At 35.8% G+C, this 21,291-nt stretch overlaps 1 protein-coding gene across 1 annotated transcript; it reads left to right on the plus strand.

Moving 5' to 3' along the window:
- Positions 1-8,883: 8,883 nt before the first annotated feature.
- On the plus strand, positions 8,884-17,896 carry aqp3b (aquaporin 3b). Its single transcript, XM_051677340.1, has 6 exons — positions 8,884-9,243; positions 12,140-12,266; positions 14,640-14,777; positions 14,950-15,068; positions 15,200-15,417; positions 16,491-17,896. Exons 1-6 carry the CDS (start codon positions 9,136-9,138, stop codon positions 16,678-16,680), a joined length of 900 nt encoding a protein of 299 aa, XP_051533300.1. The 5' UTR covers positions 8,884-9,135; the 3' UTR covers positions 16,681-17,896.
- Positions 17,897-21,291: the final 3,395 nt, after the last annotated feature.

Consider the following 21,291-nt stretch of genomic DNA (forward strand, 5'->3'; position numbering starts at 1 on the left):
TTCACAAGGTAAAACATCATATAATGTGTAGTTGTAGTGCTTTCAATATACCAAAGGGTGAATATAAATTACAAATCACTCCTTTTTGTTTTTATTAGCATTTTTCATACTGTCCCAACTTATTTGGAATTGAGGTTGTCGTTGCTCTGTAATCATTGAACTAACAGGTCTCTGGCTAATTTGCTGCACTCCAGTTCTTTCATGCAGTTTATTTTTGTAACTTTACAATGCATAAATTCATTTTTCTAATCTGTATTTTCTTTTTTTTATTATTATTATTATTATTACAGTCATATCTAAACATCCTTAAAACAAGATAAATGTACTTGGGCAATATAAGATATTAAGACTTGTATCTTCAGAGAATCTTATTTAAGTTTATTTTTCTTACTCCATTGTCAAATGGTTTTTCTTGTCTCAAACATAAATCTACCAAATTTAGTGAGGTTTATGCTTAAAACATGAAAGAACTATTTGCTAATGGGTAAAGAAAAAAATCTTAATTCAAGGTACATTCTCTGAAAAAAAGTCTTACTATCTAACACAATTCCGCTATTAATTCCGCTGTTTATCATGCATTAATGACATTTAGATATTTTTACTGGAAATCAAGACACAAGTACTGATTAAGAAAATATATTCTTTTTTGCAGTGTACCTTGTGTTTAGTGCCATAACATAATGATTTTATGCATGAAGAGCAAAGGGTTTATTTTCATGTTTGTTCACTGTGTTTTTCTATCAATATTTGGATGCAAGTCAAAGAAGCTAAATCTCCTCTGAGAGAGCAGACTACAAACTATAATGTTGACCTAAGAGCAGATGCATTAAGAAATGAATGTGTTCTGTTCAGTATTCATTTGACGCTCACTTTAAGTGCACTGATATTTCAAGCATGTCCTTTTACTGAAGGTGTCTAATCTTACCCAGAAATGTTTTGCATGAGCGAAAATATTGAAGCTGATGGAAACAGAAGATGTGGTTTGGAAGGTCGGGGTCTCTAGTTTATATAGGGAGATGTTAGGAAGAATGTTTGGAACGGGCATCCTCAGTCACTATTCACTTTCATTGCATCTTTTTTCCATACAATGAAAGTGAAAGGTGAGGCTTACATTCTGCCTAACGTCTTCTGTTGTGTTCCACGGAGAAAAGAAAGGATTTGGAACGACATGATAGAGAGTAAATGACGACAGCATTGTCTTTTTTGGTTGAACCTTTAAGGAGAGGAGTTGGCAGTAAGGTTACTGTGCCAACATTAGCCTCACACAGTGATAAGTGAGCCATATATGTTTTAGAAAAAGACTGGAGAAAAGATCAATAAAAAGATGAACATGTAATGAAGGTTAGGTAATGAAGCTTGAAGGAATGAGAGCGAAATAGATTGCTACAACATAATTGGATGGAACCCTGTTGTCAGGGTAATGTATGTACCATACATCTTTCCAATGGATAGCTCAGCATCGGCCAAATAAGTTTTCTGTAAATTACTGTTTATATTATTTTTTTCCAGCAGGCTACTGATAATTCAGTATATGCTAATATAAACAGCGCTCCAGACTACGACTAAAATGGTCGCAAATGCGACCAAAAATAATTGATTGTGACAATAATTTAAAATCGTCAGATATTATCTTGTGAGTTATTGAATACATGTATAGAGCGCGCACCAGTGTGTCTCACGCCACTTTTCACCCGTTCTGTTTCTGACCAGCTTGCTGCACCACAAGCAACAACAAACACAGCGCGAGAGAGTCATGAACAAATGACTATTTTGAACCGGATCTTTTTCATGAATCACCCGAAAAGAACCGAGGGTTTGAACTTAGGAGCTCACGTTTGCAGTTTGAATCAGATTCACTTTCTCAGCGAATCAGCCGTCACTGAGCTCACAATTGGGAGTGCATACATTTCAAAATAAGAGTCCCATGTGTATTTCTGGCTTCTTTATAATTAAAAGTTTCGTATTGTTTACCACTTTTTTTCTTCTTCTGGTAATTATTGATTGGGTTTGGAGTAGCATAGACTGCATCTGGAATTTCATTCAGTTTGCACTCTTGTAGTCTCTGTGTCTGGGCCATCCGGTAACAGTAAAGAAAGACTAAGGCAATATTTAAAACAATTAAAATTATATATATATATATATAAGATCAAGCTTTTGACACTTAGGACAATTGAGGGACTTGTACACAACTATTACACAAGGTGCAAACATTCACTGATGCTCAAGAAGACAACACACTACTATATGCATACTATACTTTATGTAAATATTTGTTATGTAGATTCTGAAGAGCAGTACTAAATAAAATAAATCTTTTATCTCTTATATTTGTATAAATTATGAAAGGGGTGTGAACATTTATGAGACAAAAGGAAATGCAAACTTATCTTCTCATCTATATATACTGTTTATTAAACCTTCGATGAATGGGTTATCAGCAGACTTCCTTTTCTTTGGCTTTCTATCTTGTTTCTGAACAGCAATCTAAATCAAGAAAATCTGTGATTTGGCGACTAAAAACAGCCATTTGGCTCCTTAATGTTTCAGTTTAGGAGCCAATGGGGATGTCATTTTTGTAAACCTTAAAAACCTAATTTGCTTTTAATTACACTATTGGTTAGATTTAAGGTTTAGGGAGGTAGGTTTTTTTATTTAAAACTCAATAGAGCATTAATCATAAAGACCTCACCTGTTTAGGAGAACATTTAACTTGCTTTTAGCGCCAGGCAGTGGACATTTCACCTTAAAACTGCCTCGATACATGTAATGAACCACTAGATTTTTTGATCACAAGAACGCTTTCTGTCTGAACAACCCATAAGAAATGCTACAGAATTTCTAATAAACGTACTGGGCCCTGTTTTACACGGTGTGTATATATATACAGTATTTGTGCACTTTATGTGCAAAGTTTATTGAGTTTGTCCCCTTGTAGATTAATAAAGAAGATATATTTTTCAGCATTTTATATCATGAGACATTGGCTTTGCTAGTGTGTATTGTACCAACAAAGCAGGAAATGAATGCAAAAGATTTTAGGTAGACCACACTTACTAGGTAGACCACAGGAAGAGACTACAGTAGTAGTGGCTTGTTACTAGCCACCAGTGTTGGTTGTAATCTGTTTACTAAGTAATTAATAACTGTAATTTAATTACTTTTGTAGTCAAAAGTAGTGTAATGCATTACATTTTAAATTATTGTAATCAGATTACAGTTACTGATTTTCAAAGTTAATTTATTTTAAGTACATCACTTCGGTAAAACATATTTCTAAAATTATATTATTTATATAGAGGGCTGTCCCCTAATAGTCGACCAAACATTAGTCATTGAGAAGAGTCTTGGTCGACCAAGTTTTGATTTGGTTGGTCGCAGAAAAAAAACTCCACAGGAAACCGACTAATATCGGTATTATCGCTGGTTGGACGCTAGGTGGTATGGGGTAATTTTCGTTAAGCAGGGTTAGGGTTAAGCCAAAACAATAAAGCAAGATACGTTGACTTCAAACTTTGAACTTTATTTTGTATTTATTTTAACTAAAAATTCAAATGAAACTGGAAAAAAAAAAATTAAGTACAATTAAAATGTGTGTTGTTCAACTTTTTGAAAGATGGTTTTACAACAGTTTTGAAGGGCAACATCTCTCTGGCAAAGAACATACTTCATCTGTGCATTCTCTACCGGTCAGGTATTTCATTGTAAATACTTCATGTGTGAATAAATTCGTATTGTTCCCTCCTTCACGATACATATAACAATATCCAATTACATCGGCAACCCCTGGGCTGAGGGATCGGTGAATATTCTTGCTTTAGTAATTTGCATTGAAAATTAAATTAATTTATTTAAAAAATGAAAAACCTAATTCAAATACATTTTTAAATTCAAATTGCATTCCAAACGAAACGAAAACGCAATTAAAATAATGAAATGATAATATATATATATATTTTTTGTCAGGCAAGTATCCGTCTAAACATGCAGGCGGAAAATTACTTAGACAAATTAAGGCATAAAAACATTTATAAATGTAAAAATAATAATTATAATGATGATAATAATCACTGAAATATAAATCATGGTTCGAGATGAACGTGTTTTTGTATTATTTTATGTTTTAATCACAGATGTAGGCTATATGCTGCAGAGTTGTGGTCACAATGAACTGCTCTGTGGAAATAAAGCGAACTAAACTCAAAGCACCTCCTGAGCTGAGACATCTGAGGTCACAAACAGTGTGTCATACATGCGCATAGACGGCTTTTCTGTCATCTGTTCTTAATAATATAATAAATTGTTTCTTCAAGCACGTGTCTATGTGCTGCGGGGCAAATTATTTGTAATATAAATTTGATAATAATAATAGCCTAATAATAATAATTTAATACATTAATGGGAAAACAAGCCAAATAACGTCTTGACATTGTCAAAGGCATCAGCTATTGGCGATCACTCTGACCATCGTCGATCCCCAAGATCATCGTCTGTCAGCACAACCCTAATGTGCATTTCTCTCCATAAATTAACAAAATGTTCAGACAGTCTCCTTGCTGGTTTTTCCGACACATTCAGAATCATTATTGCTTTTGCCGGTGTCACTGCGGCTCGCTTTGTGTGTGTGCTTGTATATTTTAAAGGCTCATTATTTCGGTTTAATATTTCTCTGTAATATAGAACAGTGTTAGCAATGTTACTTATAACATTCTTTCTCAGCCCTGGAATCCAAACCATTTTCTGATACCCCCAAAAAATATATGTTTAAGTAATTCAATTAATATCATAAATGTGTGACAACTACTAGTCGACTAGGAAAATCTTTGGTCAGGGGCAGCCTGTTATTTAAAAACCATTTAAAACATTCATATGTAGGCCTACCTCTATGTTTATGTGGCAGCTGACGGGACAACGACAGTGAACAAGGAGGAAATATAGAGATTATTTTGAAATCATTGAATGGAAAAACAAAAACTTCTCTGTGAAAATTGTTTTATAAAGTAACTTAAGATCAAAGTAATTTGTAATGTACTTTTTCCATTAAAACTGCACTACGTAAGATTTTTTTGGTTACAATGAACAAAAATTCATTATTGAGTGAGTACATGAAAAAAATCCATGTTCAAAGCCATGCCCTTGTCTTACCCCGATTTACTACAGTAAGCCTACAGTAAAAATAATTCAGTTGTCGAGTCAGATTTGGTGCGAAATAGCAGCCATACGTCATTCATCCTTGCATGTTTACATCATATCCGTAAGCTCAGAAAGAAGCTCCGGCTGTGTCGCAACAGCTGTTCAGTCAGTCCAGTTGCGGTTCCAGGAGTCAAGAACGCAGTGGAGTGAAATTACTAATTAATGGATTTAACTGTTTGTTACTGTTTGGCGAAGTTGTTTACCTGCTATACTGCTTGGATATGTTTTCTGGTAGTGTTGTTGAAGCTGATATTGTTTGTCATGCTTTAATTAATGAATGTTTTAAATAATTAAGTGAACTGGGGCCAATTTTTGAAGGTTAAAATACTCACTGTTTCAAAAGTTAAGCCACAAGACATAAACAATGTGCATGTTAACATGATTTTAGTGTGATACAATCACTTACTAACCTTTTCTGTGTAAAGTTATAGCAAATTTTACAACTTCATTGCCATGACGATACAATGTCAACAACCCCTAAAATTACCACAAAAATGACTATTTAAACAACTTTACAGCCCAAATAATATATGAGTTTTCTCAAAATAATTAATGTAAGTGCTTTTATAAAACTATTATATAATATTTCTACCTTTAATCCCTCAAAACATTGGCCACATTCACTTCCATTGTAAGTGCCTCAGTGTAACCTTTATTTTTTATTTTTTATCCCCTTTTCTCCCCAATTTGGAATGCCCAATTCCCAATGTGCTCTAGGTCCTCATGGTGGCGTAGTGACTTGCTTCAATCCGGGTGGCGGAGGATGAATCTCAGTTGCCTCCGAGTCTGAGACGGTCAATCCGTGCATCTTATCACGTGGCTTGTTGAGCGCGTTACCACGTAGACGTAGTGCGTGCGGAGGCTTCACACTGTTCTCCGCGGCATCCACGCACAACTCACCATGCGCCCCACCGAGAGCGAGAACCACATTATAGCGATCACAAGGAGGTTAACCCAGCGTGACTCTACCCACCCTAGCAACCGGGCCTATTTGGTTGCTTAGGAGACCTGGCTGGAGTCACTCAGCATGCCCTGGATTCGAACTCACAACTCCAGGTGTGGTAGTCAGCGTCAATATATTTTTGCTTTTTTTAAAGAAAAGGAGGGACAAGTCGAAATTCATTTTTGTGGTAATCAACATTATACCACAAATGCTTAACTTGTAGCTTAACTTGTACTGAACCTGGAATATTCCTTTAAACAGATCTAAAAAGCCACTATTGACGTTTCAGTGATGTCACCTTTCCCCTGCAGCTGCCATATTTGTGACCATCAGTGAGAGGAAACAATGACGGTGAATGGAAAAACACCCATAAAACGATATCAAGAAAAACCTCAAAAAATGCTTTTGGTCCATGCCAAGTCCCAGAAAAGGTGTATACTGGTCTGAAGTCAGCACAAATATTGCCAAATTTGTCTTTCGCGGACATTTAAATATATTTTATCCACGATTTACTTATGTATACGGTGGCGAGTGTGATGTGTAATCGGCGAGTGCACACGACTATCGGTACATACCTGTGAACAAGTTATAAATGTTTGTGTTGTTTTCTGCTCTGATTCGGTCAAAATATTACAAAACGTCTGTGATGATCCCATCTGTATGAATGTAAGAGCTGCTTTAACTAGGGATGGGCGATACCACTTATTTTCTTTTCGATCCGATACCAATAATTTCAAGTCCAATATCGTCGATATCGATACCAATACCAATACTTCTATTAAACTGATTTTTTTTTTTCTTCTTCTTCTTCTTCTTCTTGGGATAAAATGGGTAATTTAAAATATTATTTTTAGTCATTATTCAAGTCATACATTTTTTTTTTTTTTTTTTTTTTACTTTTGTGAGCATAAACAGAAAATTATTAGACTTCTGTTTTGTTCACCCCTACAAAAATTAACCATGGTTTCACTACAGTAACTATAGTTTAACCATGGTATTTAGTTAAACCATAGTTACCACACAATATTACTGTAGTAAAAGCATGGTTTCAGCCCAAAAACAAAAAAGAAAAACATGGTTACTACAATATTACTTTAGTAAAACCATGGTAAACTATTTTATTTCATTATTTAATAACAACAATTACCCACAAACACATTATAAGAAATGTCACTTTTAGATATGTTGTTATTTTAGCGTGAATTTACTCCAGAAGCTGTTTCTCTGATTTTCTATCATTACCTCTACAAGGCACTGATCCCTCTTGTTTGAATGAGCCTTGTGACAGCGCAAGTGTCTTTCAGCATACGTGCATGTTAAGATGAGCAAAAGAAGAAATTAGTTCCCATCCTGCACAAATATTTGCTAATATAGCCTAATCCTTTTTATTTCACTTTGAAGCTTATGATTATTGTTCATGTTCATGGTAACCAAATAATATCCTAGTTTAAAAAATGTTTTAGAATTTATATTTTTGTGTGAGGATCGATATTTTTGATACAACATCAGTATCAGAAGTATCGATACTTTAGGATCGATCCGCCCATCCCTAGCTTTAACTCATGAAGAATACACAGAAAGCAACCGAGGCATATTAGTGAATAAGACTAATGTTTACATTGTAGTCTGGTGATGTGAATAAAGTCTGTGCTTCATGATCTTATGATGTGTTGTTTATTGACTAACATTAGTATATACACATTAAATATATACTATATATTTCACATTATAGTGCTTTTTTATTTATTACAACGTGTTACAATTATCGTATACCTTTATACTGTCTGGGTTTTATAAATAACATTGTCCATTGTGCATTTCCAGTATCTGAATTATGTTGACATTATTTTCATGTTCAATAAAGTATTTAAGCATTGTTAAATCCTCGTTTTGCATTTTTTATTGTTTGCAGTGCATAGACCTACTATTGTATGTGTATGATTCACTTGCATTGTCCACTGAGGCTGTACATTGTAATCTAAAAATAGAGTGTCTTCAATTGGACTCATATCAGCCATTTTCACCTCTTAATACTGTATGATATGTGTAGTACAATACAAACATTGTGTAGTGGATAAAATGCTTTAATAATAATATTAAAATATAATTAAGAGTGTTGTTTATCTTCCTCAAAGTAAGCAATATATTGATTATCAATTTTGAAGCGAATAACATAACATCAACATGTAAATAGCTTGTCATGACTCCGCTCTGCAGGTAATCTCCGAGTCCTGAACCATGAGATTCATCTGACAGAAGAGCAGTGCCTATCACAACAGACGATTTGTTCTACCGCAACTAACTTGCAGTTTTATGTTTCAACCGCTAGAGGGCCAAAAGTTGCAGTGCAGCTTTAAGTAATTGTTAAAGTAATCCGATTACAATTTTAGAGAAGTAATTAGTCATTTGTAATTTTAGAGAAGTAAAAAAAATATGCAGTGCATTCAAACACTTGCCAAACCTTACCACTGGTTAAATACCCTTAAATTCCCTCCAACCTAAGAAATTCACTTGGAAATGTAAGTTAACCATAACCACTGTCCTCACGGATTCAGTTCCAGGCATTCCTTATGGGGTTACAATCCACACAGTCAGCAAAAACAGTACTAGCAGAAACAATATAATTTTTGTTTAACAAACCCTAGAGGGCTATCCAGAACTGGATTTAAGAAACACTTATCTATTTGAAGTGGAATAACTCCACTATCACAGTCCTCACACACACATTAATAACTAAGAAAAAGCTGGTGGAGAAATTAGAGTTTGAAATGAAGAAAAGAGAACAGGACGAAATGCTTGTGAGATGGGGGGTGGATGTGGGAATGCTGTTTATGGATTTCATTTTTCTTCTTTTTTGACTGGAGGGAGGGATCTTTTGAAGTACATATAGGGCCTGAGCTCAGTAGGAAAAGTTGTACAGACACACTTACTGTGTGGAACCTTCATTATCATAATCACTAAAACTCCCTATAATCAACAACATTAAACTATCCTGAGGCATAATGGGAAGACAGAAAGTGCTCCTGGAAAAGATAGCTCGGATCTTTCAGGTTCGGAACATGCTGATGCGACAGGCACTGGCAGAATGCCTGGGCACCCTCGTTCTAGTGGTGAGACACTTCTTTTGTTTTTGTCATTGAAGAGTTAGTGATGAGAACATTGGTTTAAGTTATGATGAAATTACAATGCTACATAGCTTCAGATGCTTCGCAAACTATTGCTGGTTCTCTTGTTTTTATGGGGTTTATGTTCTTTTTCACCCAGCTGGCATTTAAATAAGGATATTTGTTTCTAGTTCCTCTCAGCTTTGACCAATAAAGTCATGATGATAAAGAATTGTTGTTAAAGGTGCTGTAAGCGATTTTTTTCATGGAATATTATTTAAAAAAATTAATACTCCCTGAAAGACATTAATGAAATTAGTCTTGTTAGATATCTCACCGGTCTCTGTGACAGCACTAGACTGTATAAACAGCAAACAAAAATGTGTCCGAGGGCCGCAGTCTCTGATGCTTTCCGCCTGTTAATAATTTTGTGTGTTCTCATAGTATTGTAGTTGCAGTAAATTATTGAGGCTTAATGTCATTGTTATGGCATGTTGTTCATAACAGTTGTCAGTTGAGGCCGCTACTGAGGCTCAGTGTCGGTTTTAATAAAGCTCATTTGGTATCTTTGGAGTGTGGGGATTTGGAAAGAGGGGGCGTGGCTAATCCAGTGTCTCAACTTGTGGAAATTCTAGAACAGCTAAAATTGCTTACAGCACCTTTAAAATAGAATACAGACTTGTGTTGTGTTTTTAATGAATCAAAACCAAATGTGTAGGGCAGACTGTGAAAAGACATAATGGCAATCTCTGGTGCTGCTTACTGACTCTGTAGAGTGGGCCATGACAGATGTCCTGAAGTGAAGGCAATTGAGTTAATGTAACCGAAATACTGTGTCAATGAAATTGTTTAAAACCAAACAAGCTCTCAAAAATATGATATAATTATGCTGAAATATTCTGGGCCAGCCAGGTCAGTCACAACAAATTCTCAGGGTCATGTGGTTAAAAAATAAAATCTGTCTTAAACTCCTTGTATAATTAAACCACTGAACACAAAGAAAGAATAAAGAATATAATTAATGATTGTGTTAGTGTCAGACACCTCAGTTTGTAGCTGTTAATTTGTTGAGGAAAGCCGTTGCTACTGAGATTAATTTTCGCATCGACAGAACGATACAAACATCAGAAGTTGACTTGGAATAAATGAAACATTACCCATCATCTATTGGCAAAACATTCAACCTGGTCTCATAGAAACACATTACTACACCTACGTTTTTGCCAAATGAACGTGTCACTGCAATGTTTTTGTGAAATGAATACTAGATGTGCTAAAACAACGACTTTCACGAGTAAGAGGGCAGACTATCAGTCCATAAACACTTACTTTTCATCATGTTCCTCATACAATACTATTTTATGACAACAAAACACCTTTATGCATTACTTGTAAGGAGATACATTTTAATGTTTGCATAACATAACTAACTACATTTAGAAGATTTACATAACCAGCTTCATTTTGAAGAGCGTTGCGCTTGCAATGCAATGGAACGGGGTACAAGTTCTTAAGAGCACCCAACTCGACACATGAGTCAGAAGTGTCTCAGAAGCACCTCAAAATGATGTGGTTGCTTCAGCAATTGTGTTTTTCATGTCACATTTGCTTTTGATGACACAGTTGGTTAGGTTTAGGGTAGGGAGGTCGTTTTTGTTTATTTAAAACTCGAAAAAGCATTAACCTTTAAAATCTCATCTGTTTGGGAGAAAATTTGACTTGCTTTTGGAGCCACATAATATCATTTTGCAAAAATGTCACCACAATCATGTAATTTTCATGGCATCAGGCTCAAAACATTTAATATTCGTGTACTTTTTTTGCCCTGTAATGTCTACAGTAGTTAGTAAAATGCAATTAGCAGGTAAACATAAAACCAGTGTCCATAACCAACAAGAACTGGGCACAACAAGGTCCAGAATTAAAGGCAGCCCACATCTGGACTGAATTTGACACACCGCAAGGGGATCCCAGGTTAAACCGTACCTCATCATCTGATTTCAATGGAAACTAGGACTCAGAAGTAGCAATATCTGTAGAAAAATAGAACTCCTCCATGTCCATCTGTTGTTTTCTGATGGTTCTGTGCGGTCTTTGAACCCCCCATCCAGACATTGATTATGTGGCTTAATAACGGCTGGCAAACACAGACAGGCTAGAGGGCATCAAGCAATGGGATAGGGAACAAGCACACACACGTGCACACTCATACACACTATCTATCAAATCCACATGGTGCCCATAATGTTCCACATTCTTCAAATGCAGAAAAACCTAAGACAAATACAGGTACATGAAGCCAAGGAGAACAGGCATACTGCAAACTAAATCCAGCAATTATTCAGTAAGGTACTTTATTCGCTGGTTAAATACAATACTTTATGACTTGTTTGGGTATTTTTAGGGATGTCTAATAAGTGGTGCTTGACTGAATATAACACAACAAAAAGTTAGCCACATAATTAGATTAATAATTGATTTTATCTTCAGTTCATCACCAAACTTTGCTAATTTTTGCACTTTGGTATAGGCATATTGTGATGGGGTTTTTTTAGCAATGCTTTAGAAACAGTGTACACTCTAAAGCATTTAAGGAAAATAGATGTCTCAGTGTTGACTGTTTAAAGATCTGTGGTGATTCATCTTCAGCATAATTAACTTTGTTAGTTATCTAACCAAGCAATGCCATAAGACATCTGTCTAGTGGTATATATAAAGTTCTCATATCTGACATGTCACAGTAAAAGCTGTCTTTATTTTGGCACTAATTCCAATGTTGAATTTCAGTTAAAATTACACAAATATAAAACAGTGGTTGTGGTGCATGGCCTGTATTGTTTTACTGTCTGAGATTAAAGATTGAGAAAATTTAGATTTTCTTTCTTGATTTCTCTCTTTTTAGATGTTTGGTTGTGGTGCTGTTGCCCAGTTGATTCTTAGTGGGGGCTCTCATGGAATGTTCCTGACAGTGAATTTTGCTTTTGGATTCGCTGCTACTTTGGGGATCCTAGTTTGTGGCCAAATTTCAGGTAAGGTTGATCATAAGCAGTGTGTGTATGTGTGGGCAGGTTTTGGTGGTTTACGAGGAAAAAAATGTAGGTTTCAAACTGGTAATTACAAGGCTATAATGCTATAAGTGTGGTTTATGAGGGCATTCTAGTGTCCCCATAATTCAAATCGCATAAAAAACATACTAAATTATGTATTTCTTTTTTTTTTTTTGAAAATGTAAAAATGTAGAAAGTTTTTTATGATGGTTAGGTTTAGGGGTAGAGTTAGAGTTAGGGGATAGAATCTATAGTTTGTACAGTATAAAAATCATTATGTCTATGGAGAGTGCTCATAAGGATAGCCGCACCAACATGTGTGTGTGTGTGTGTGTGTGTGTGTGTGTTTGTGTGTGTGTGGGCAGGTTTTTGTGGTTTACAAGGACATTTTTTTAGGTTACAAACTGGTAATTACAAGGGTATTATGCTATAAATGTGGTTTATGAGGACATTTCTCATGTCCCCATAATTCAAATGGCTTAAAAAACATACTAAACAATGTTTTTTTGAAAATGTAAAAATGCAGAAAGGGGTAGGGGTAGGGTTAGGGTTAGGGGATAGAATCTATAGTACATACAGTATAAAAATCATTATGTCTATGGAGAGTCCTCATAATGATAGCTGCACCAATATGTGTGTGTGTGTGTGTGTGTGTGTGTGTGTGTGTGTGTGTGTGTGTGTGTGTGTGTGTGTGTGTGTGTTTCACTTTAAAAATTTATTGGCAGAAGACAGGAAATTTCAAATTTCAGATCTGGCATTTTGTTACAGTGAGTCACATAACGGTTGAGGCATAACCACAAAACAGTAAGAAGATATTAAAATGTGAAGACTTTCACCTGAACATTCACCAGATGGATATAAACTAGTAAAATTCCACTGCATTCCTTTCCTGTTTTAGAGCACTTTATTGACAGATATTATTGGCTGGAATAAATTTGCCTCATAGCTAAAGTACACTATGATGTACCTGAAAGGTTTAGCCCCATTTCTGGTCTAATAACAAAGGGCTGAGGAGCAAAGATAGCAACAACAAAAGGCAGTTTTAACATTACCATTTAAAACAGCAGAATATTGAATAGAAACAGGTGTTTACTTGGTCAGTGAAGCAATGACCAAGAGTAAAGGAACTAGCAGACAGTTGAAGAGCCAGTTTCCCAGACAAAGATTAAGTCTAATCCATGTCAAAAAACAAAAAACAAACAAAAAATGATGACTTCACAGACTGCTGTATCTGTCTTTGCATCCATCTGTTCTTGTTTTACTATGTCAACATGCGCAAGATTGTGACGTGTCTCTATGTTTTTTCATCATTTTGGGCATGAGCCAAGCTGCGTTCCAATTCACAGGGTCCCTATGCAGTGTTCACTGCTCCCTATCAATGCTCCCTATCATTCTATCAATGATCAAATGACATACAGTACATTGAAGTTCACTTCACTTGACTAAATGCATTCATGTGGAATACCATGCAACGTCATCAAACACAGACAGTGGTTGAGTCGCGCAGATTACGGGTTTCAAGTAAGATGACAATATCGTAATGAAATATAAATTGCCTTACTTCCATATATATACTGTATATATACATTTATATGATACATCCATGTGTATTCTTATCAAATATCTATTTTTATCAATTTAAATTACCATATTTCTCCAGACCTGTAACTCATAAGTAAAATTACTATTTCTGTTAAATATAAAAATAAATGTTTTTGGGTTAGCACCAAGTTCTTAAGACACTGTATCAATTTAAAAGGAGCTCATCTTTTAAAAATGTGTCTCAAGATATCTGCATTGGGTTTCATTCATTTTCCTGCATCTGTCATTTTTAATACAAGAACATGTTCAGACTGAACGGCCCCTTAGGACACCTATACACTAGGGAAAGCTCAGATAGAGCATTTGATGGATAGGAATACATCAAGGTTGTTGATAGAGCTGTGTCAGTTTTAAATAAAGTGGTAATACAGCAAATTTGATTTCTGAAAAAGCACAATTGGTCCCTGGTCTCTGAGATTCTCATTGATCAATGGATGTCTACATTAGGGTTGCCAACTGTCCCATATTAGCCAAGACATCCAGTATTTTGGCCAAAAACTGTCCCTTATTCATGTGGCAAAAAGTTGGCAACCCAGCCTACATCAGAATGCACTGTGGCAAAAGTTGAAAAGTTCTTAGCGTCACTTTCACAAACCTTTGCGTTTTCCCTCTCCATCTATCGAATGCACCATCCCAGTTGAAATCATATAGATATATATTTACTAATTTCAAATAAATCAGATTAACATCTTGTTGAGACCTCTTTCGTGACCTAGAAACCTTAACTCTGAAATGCACATTTGTGTTTCACAGGAGGTCATATAAATCCTACTGTGACCTTTTCCCTGTGTTTGTTGGGGAGAGAGCCCTGGAGGAAGTTTCCTGTCTACTTCCTGTCCCAGACTCTGGGGGCCTTTCTTGGCTCAGGGATAATATTTGGCATGTATTTTGGTGAGTAGATCAGTGAAAGTATATTTTGATTGTGAATATCAGGACTTTTTTAATATCCTGGTTCAGTCCGTTAAAGCCAATGTTGCAACTGGTCTTGCTCTATTTATAAAGGTTGTGGTAACTTTATCTCTAAGAGAGTCTTTCCAGCTAATGTTCACTTAATGCTTTGCAGATGCACTGTGGGACTATGGACAAGGCTCTTTCGTCGTTGTAGGGGACAACGCAACAGCTGGAATTTTTGCGACATACCCCTCTAACCACCTTACTTTGCTCAATGGCTTTTTTGATCAGGTAAGACACAAAAGCCAGGACTGCTTTCATTAAATTGTATTAAGTGTCTTTAACACAAAAGTCAGTTACTCCCTTTTTGAACTATAAGTCAACTGTGAACAATGCTCTAATGAAAAATATCTCTGGTCCAGATGATTGGCACTGCAGCTCTGATCGTATGTATCCTAGCCATTGTCGACCCCTACAATAACGCAATCCCACGAGGACTGGAGGCTTTCACAGTGGGGTTTGTGGTTCTGGTGATTGGTCTGGCCATGGGTTTTAACTCAGGTTATGCTGTAAACCCAGCCAGAGACCTGGGACCTCGGATCTTTACTGCACTTGCTGGATGGGGCTCAGAGGTGTTCTCGTGAGTCTGCAAACTAAATTTACATTTGCTTTAGTATATCCCACTATACCAGTTGTTCTACAAGTTATTGTTGGTGCTTGTTAAGGCAACCCTCACTATGCCTATTTCTCATTCTTAGGGTTAAGGATTTTCATAAACCCCTAACCCTAAGTTTTAAACTTTGACATTTAACCAGACTGCACTGTAAATTTGGCAACAGCAGGCTGAAAGTTTAGCTGCTGAAATCAGTTTGTGCTTACAGAAATTTGAATCACTGCCCCCCAGTGGCTGAAGCTGGAAGTATTGTTGAACATTTGAGCATGTGTGAGCTCCAGTTTCCGGTTGAAATGTCTAGAGAGTGGCACCAAAAGCGCGTTGTATTTTTAGTTGTAAATGTAATACAGTCAACATGAATAAAAAAAATTTATTACCTCTACCCCCTAAAACAAACCCCAACCCTAAACCAAACAGTCAAAGTTTAAATTTAGAGTGAAAATGCAGCCTCCAAATCGTGCTCACCATTGTTAATGTGAATGTGATGACTTCCTGGTTCCCATGGTTCCTCCGAGTTTAGCGATAGTGGGAAATGTGACCACAAATGTCTGATGGGGGCATGGCGCTCTTCATTAATTGCCAGTATGGGTTTGATTTCAGGGTACTGTTTGTGTTACAGCCCTGAGTGATGCCTCCAATCATTTAGGTAGATTTATGATGATGTCATATATCTTAGGACCTTGGGTGTGTTTTTCTTTTTACATGGGCCAGTAAGCTACCACCAAGCCACCGCCTAGAACACCCTAGCAACCACCTAGCAATGCCCTATCAACCACTTAGAACACCCTAGCAATCTCAAAGTTATGTCCTTACAACCACCCACAACACCCTATCATTGTAGCGGCAAGTTTTGCACACTCAAGCACCACTTACATTTCTTTCAGAAAATCTAGTTTAATTTTGTTTTTTATGCATCTGTTTCACAGTTGGACCTTCCATGAACACTCACTGTTCTAGGTTTCATACAAGTGATATTATCATGATATAGTCTTAATATTTCATTCTCTGGTGACTAACAATGGTGTATTTCACCCCCACAGAGCGAACTCTTACTGGTCCTTTGTACCCATCTTTGCCCCATTCATTGGTGCCGTGATTGGTGTGATGGTGTATCAGCTGATGGTGGGATATCATGTGGAAGGAGAAGTGAGAGATAAAAGGGAAGCTGTTGAAAGAGAAGATAAGGAAAGACTCAAACTCTCTGCTATTTCTGATAAGGAGACAGCATAAGTATTGGCTAAAATTGAGTAATATTCCACAGTTCTGTTCAGCCCTAAAATTAAATTCATGTTCAGACAGAGGACGATATATTGCACCAATATCCTGGATTTTTGTTCTGAAGGGATCAAATTTGGAACTGACAAAAGACGATTTAAATCCTAACCTTTGACAGCAACTGGGCAGCTGTGCCCTTGACATTATGATTAGACTCAAACAAATTTTTCTTGTATTATTTTTGTATTATTATGCACAATCAGTTGATGTTCTCCCAATTTAATTAATGAGTCATAAATTACATATCATTCTACTAATCCTGACCAGCTTGCATTAACATCTCTGTTTTTTGTACCCTTTAGTTATCTTTTTCAATTTTTCAAATATTTGTCCAATCATAGCCTAAATGAATTCAACCAATCAACCAAAAAGTCAGTTGTTGTCACACATTCATTTTGTTGCTAATGCTTATATCTGCATAAGAAGTCTGAACAAAAGATATGAGTTATGAAAATCTTCATCATTTTTATGCCTACTGCATCAAAATCCTAGAGTACCTGATTTAGGACTTTAGTATCATTTATTAACAGTTCATATGTGACAGCATATGTCGATTATCGTGTTGCTTTTATACTATACACTCTCACGGTGAAATCGTAAGGATTCATACGACTTTTCTAAATTTGTCTAATTCATATGATATCGTATGACTCTACCTGTATGAATTCATAAGACTTTCACTACAGCTAATGACGTCGCTGGACATCGTTTCCATCTAATACACGACAATTACTTGCTTCTGTCACACACAACAGCTTCCCATCATGTTTACACACTCTACTGATTGGTTAAATTTAGACAAGGGGTTTGGTTAAGGGCATAATATTAATAAGCATGTCCTTAACTCCTTGTGCGTGAAACTCAGGCTTACTTCTGCATTAGACATCCAGGCATTTGCACGAGATGAAATCGTACAAATTTATACGAACAAACTCGTATGAAATCATACAAAATAGCCAACTTGTAAAATATGTATGAATTTTCATGAGACTGGGTTTTTTTATATGCTCTTGTGGGAATGTACTTGTTTTGAAAATGTTGTGATCTGTTACATGCAAAGTGACAGTAACAATGAGTTTACACTGACTATTCATTTGATAAATATTTCATAATGCTCATTTGTGTGCTTAATTTTTCATTTTACCCTCTTTGAAATAAACTGCATTTTGCTTACACGTGCATTAGGATTTAAATTTAGATGGATTTGTAGTTTTATCTCTGACATTCCTATTTATAAGAAACAGCATGCACAAAATTATTTTTGAAATTATCTGGTCTTTTTAACTCCAGGTGATGCCTTTGTTGTCCATTTCATGTAGTTGCTTAGTACACATCAAGATTTCAAGAGGAGACTCAAGCTTCATTAGCTATTAAATAACATGACAGATTAATGCAAATATGTTTATGGTTGTTGTAGCATGTGGGCCAGATATAAAGAAGCAAGTTTTATTAATTTAATTTAGTTAAAAATTACACAATTAAATTTAATGGAATATGTATATGAAATTTAAATGTGTAAATCTTTTATGTATATATATATATATATATATATATATATATATATATATATATAGGCTAATATATAGAGATTTCTGAGTGCATAAATCAACCAAAAAGCATCTATCCACAAATAAGCATATACTTAACCTCTATTCTGTCTCCTCAGTCTGCAAAGAGAATTGGCAGGTTGAAGTGGACTGAAACAAACCTCAGCTTGAAATCATGGCAATAAACACAATACAAGTGCTACAGAAGAGCTATAATTTAGCTTAAAGCTGAGCGGACACAGTTTCTACTTACTTGAAATATGATGATCCAACTGTAAACAAAGAGACTTACAATGTGACTTGCTGGGTATAAAGCAATTCTCAGGTGGGCTTAATTCATGTTTCAGGCTGGTTACAATAACGCATAGGGGAAAGAAGACAAATATGTAATTTCTAGATCCTCACGGTACAAAATCTTTTTTTCTATAAACCTAAATGTAAGGACATCAGCCCATAACTTTAAAATATATTCACCTGAACTTAACCCAATTCGATCAAAGATTATTTAAGCATTCAAATAGAGTTATGGAAGTGCTTTATTTGATTCTATCTTGATTCTTTACACCATAGTGGAGATATTGCAATCTAATTTCTGACACAAATAAAAGTAAAGCCTATATATTTTTGGGTATATCACGTAAAACTTATCTGCATTGATCACAGCTCACTCTCACGTAAATCTTCCAAATAAAAAGGACAGATTGCAGTAGCTTTTTAGTTCAGTGAAGGGGATAATGGAGAATGAAAATAAAAGGTGCTTATTGGGAAGAGATGGTTGGAGATAAATCAGACTATGAATCTTAAATCAATGAGCACACATGGTGTTGGTTCATAGGTTTCTGGAAAATGCATGCAGACGTTAAGAGCAATGTTTGTGGAATTGAGTTTGGGAATTTGAGATGAGATTTGAGGCAGGTTAATGGAGGCTTTTGAAACCATTAAACCAATTTTCTTGTTGTCTGTGGATTTTTGGGTCCGGAACAAAAATAGTCTTCACCCACAAATGTACTAAAGTCTTGAGGTTTGTTTTGATGTGTCAAAACAATATAAAACATCATGCTGCACGTTAAATCCAAATAATATAGCTTAATTTTACCTTTTTTTTTTTTTTTAAGAGGGTTACAAAAATCTAACGTGTGAGAATTCAAACTGGATTTTGTTTCCTAAATAACATTCATCAGTCCTTGGGGATATTTTTATCTGCACATAATAGTCTGTATATCAAAACACATAAAACTTCAGTCAGGATAGTATGTGACTATTACCATTCTTCCTTAAGTTTGACTGAGGTTCCTATGACAACTGTTGTTCCTGTTGATTGCATTCCTCTTCCATGTCAAGTACACTAGACAAGAGTCAGTATCATGAAACGAAACAGTTACAGAATAGCTTGTTATGCCATCAAGCCCGAAATGACTGACAGTACATAACCTGAAATACTGTACTAAAATAGAACAGAATATACATATATTCTATTCATATATATTTATACCCACTGAGAACTTCATTAGGAACACCCGGACGCCTACTTATTCATGCGATTATCTAATCAGCCAATCGTGTGGCAGCAGTGCAATGCATAAAATCAAGCAGATACGGGTCAGAAGCTTCAGTTAATGTTCACATCAACCATCAGAATGGGGGAAAAATGTGATCTCAGTGATATCGACCATGGCATGATTGATTATTTCTGTAACTACTGATCTCCTGGGATTTTAACACACAACAGTCTCTAGAGTTTACTCAGAATGGTGGCAAAAGTGGAGTCATTCGGGTTCCTGGCCTCTACCATCTCTCAGGATCTGAAGTGGGACACCCACATAGACTCCATTGTGAAGAAGGCTCAGAAGAGGTTGTACTTTCTTCGCCAGCTGAGGAAGTTCAACCTGCCACAGGAGCTGCTGACACAGTTCTACTCAGCCATCATTGAATCTGTACATCTATAACTGTCTGGTTTGGTTCAGCCATGAAATCAGACAGAAGGAAACTACAATGGACAGTCAGGACTGCTGAAAGCATTATTGGTGCCCCACTGCCCACCCTCCAAGACCTGTACATGCAGGTAGAATCACTCTGGACTAGGGTTGCAAAATTCCGGGAAATTTCAAAGTTGGAAACTTTCCATGGGAATTAATAGGAATATATGGGAATTAACGGGAATTAATCGGAATAAACTGATCATGATATGATGTTAGCCTATAACAGGGAACTTAAATGTAGTTGAAAAAAAAAAACATCTTACAGCATAATCTTGGTAAAAACAACCAGATTTAATGCAAATTCAGTTTAATTTCTACCCTGCGCATTCCTCAATCACATGCACACAGCACACTACTTACTGCAGGCTACATAATACAGCAGGAATATTTAAGCCACACTACTGCATTTGAGCCCAAGGACTACATCCAGTCAAGTAATTTTTGATGATATTACTAGGGTAAATATATTTGATCTATGGTATTAAAGTTTAACTTACAAATACTAAATCAAAATGTGTTTATACAGTAGCTAACTAGCCAGTAAATCAGATATGCTAAATGTAAGCTAGCTAACACCATTTCATTGACAATTTAAGAGGCTAGCTATCATGGTGATAGCTAGCTCAACTGTGATGCTGTTTCTTCTGCCTTCTGCTAGCCAGTTTTCTGTTATCATACAAGAACATATGTTATAGTTTGATTTAGCATGCTGATTGAGGAGTGTTCTTCTATTCATCTAGCCTATTTCTATTCATTTGTCCAGCATCAATTGTCAAATATTTTTACCATTCCAGAATATTCCAATTGTTTAGCTAACTATTTATATATCTGTGCATGGCATTGCATTAGTGTATTTTACAAGATTTTTTCTAATCTTATTCTACAGAACAATGCCACATGTGCCATCTGATGTGTGGATACATTTCACCTCAGCCATTGTAGAAGGAAAGGCTGTGTACATTTGCAAATACTATGCAAAGACCTATGTTAAGAATGCCACAAAGATGCAGCAGCATATAGCCAAGTGCCCAAAGTTTTTT

Source organism: Myxocyprinus asiaticus, chromosome 38 (assembly GCF_019703515.2).
Source record: "Myxocyprinus asiaticus isolate MX2 ecotype Aquarium Trade chromosome 38, UBuf_Myxa_2, whole genome shotgun sequence".
Taxonomy (NCBI): Eukaryota; Metazoa; Chordata; class Actinopteri; order Cypriniformes; family Catostomidae; genus Myxocyprinus; species Myxocyprinus asiaticus.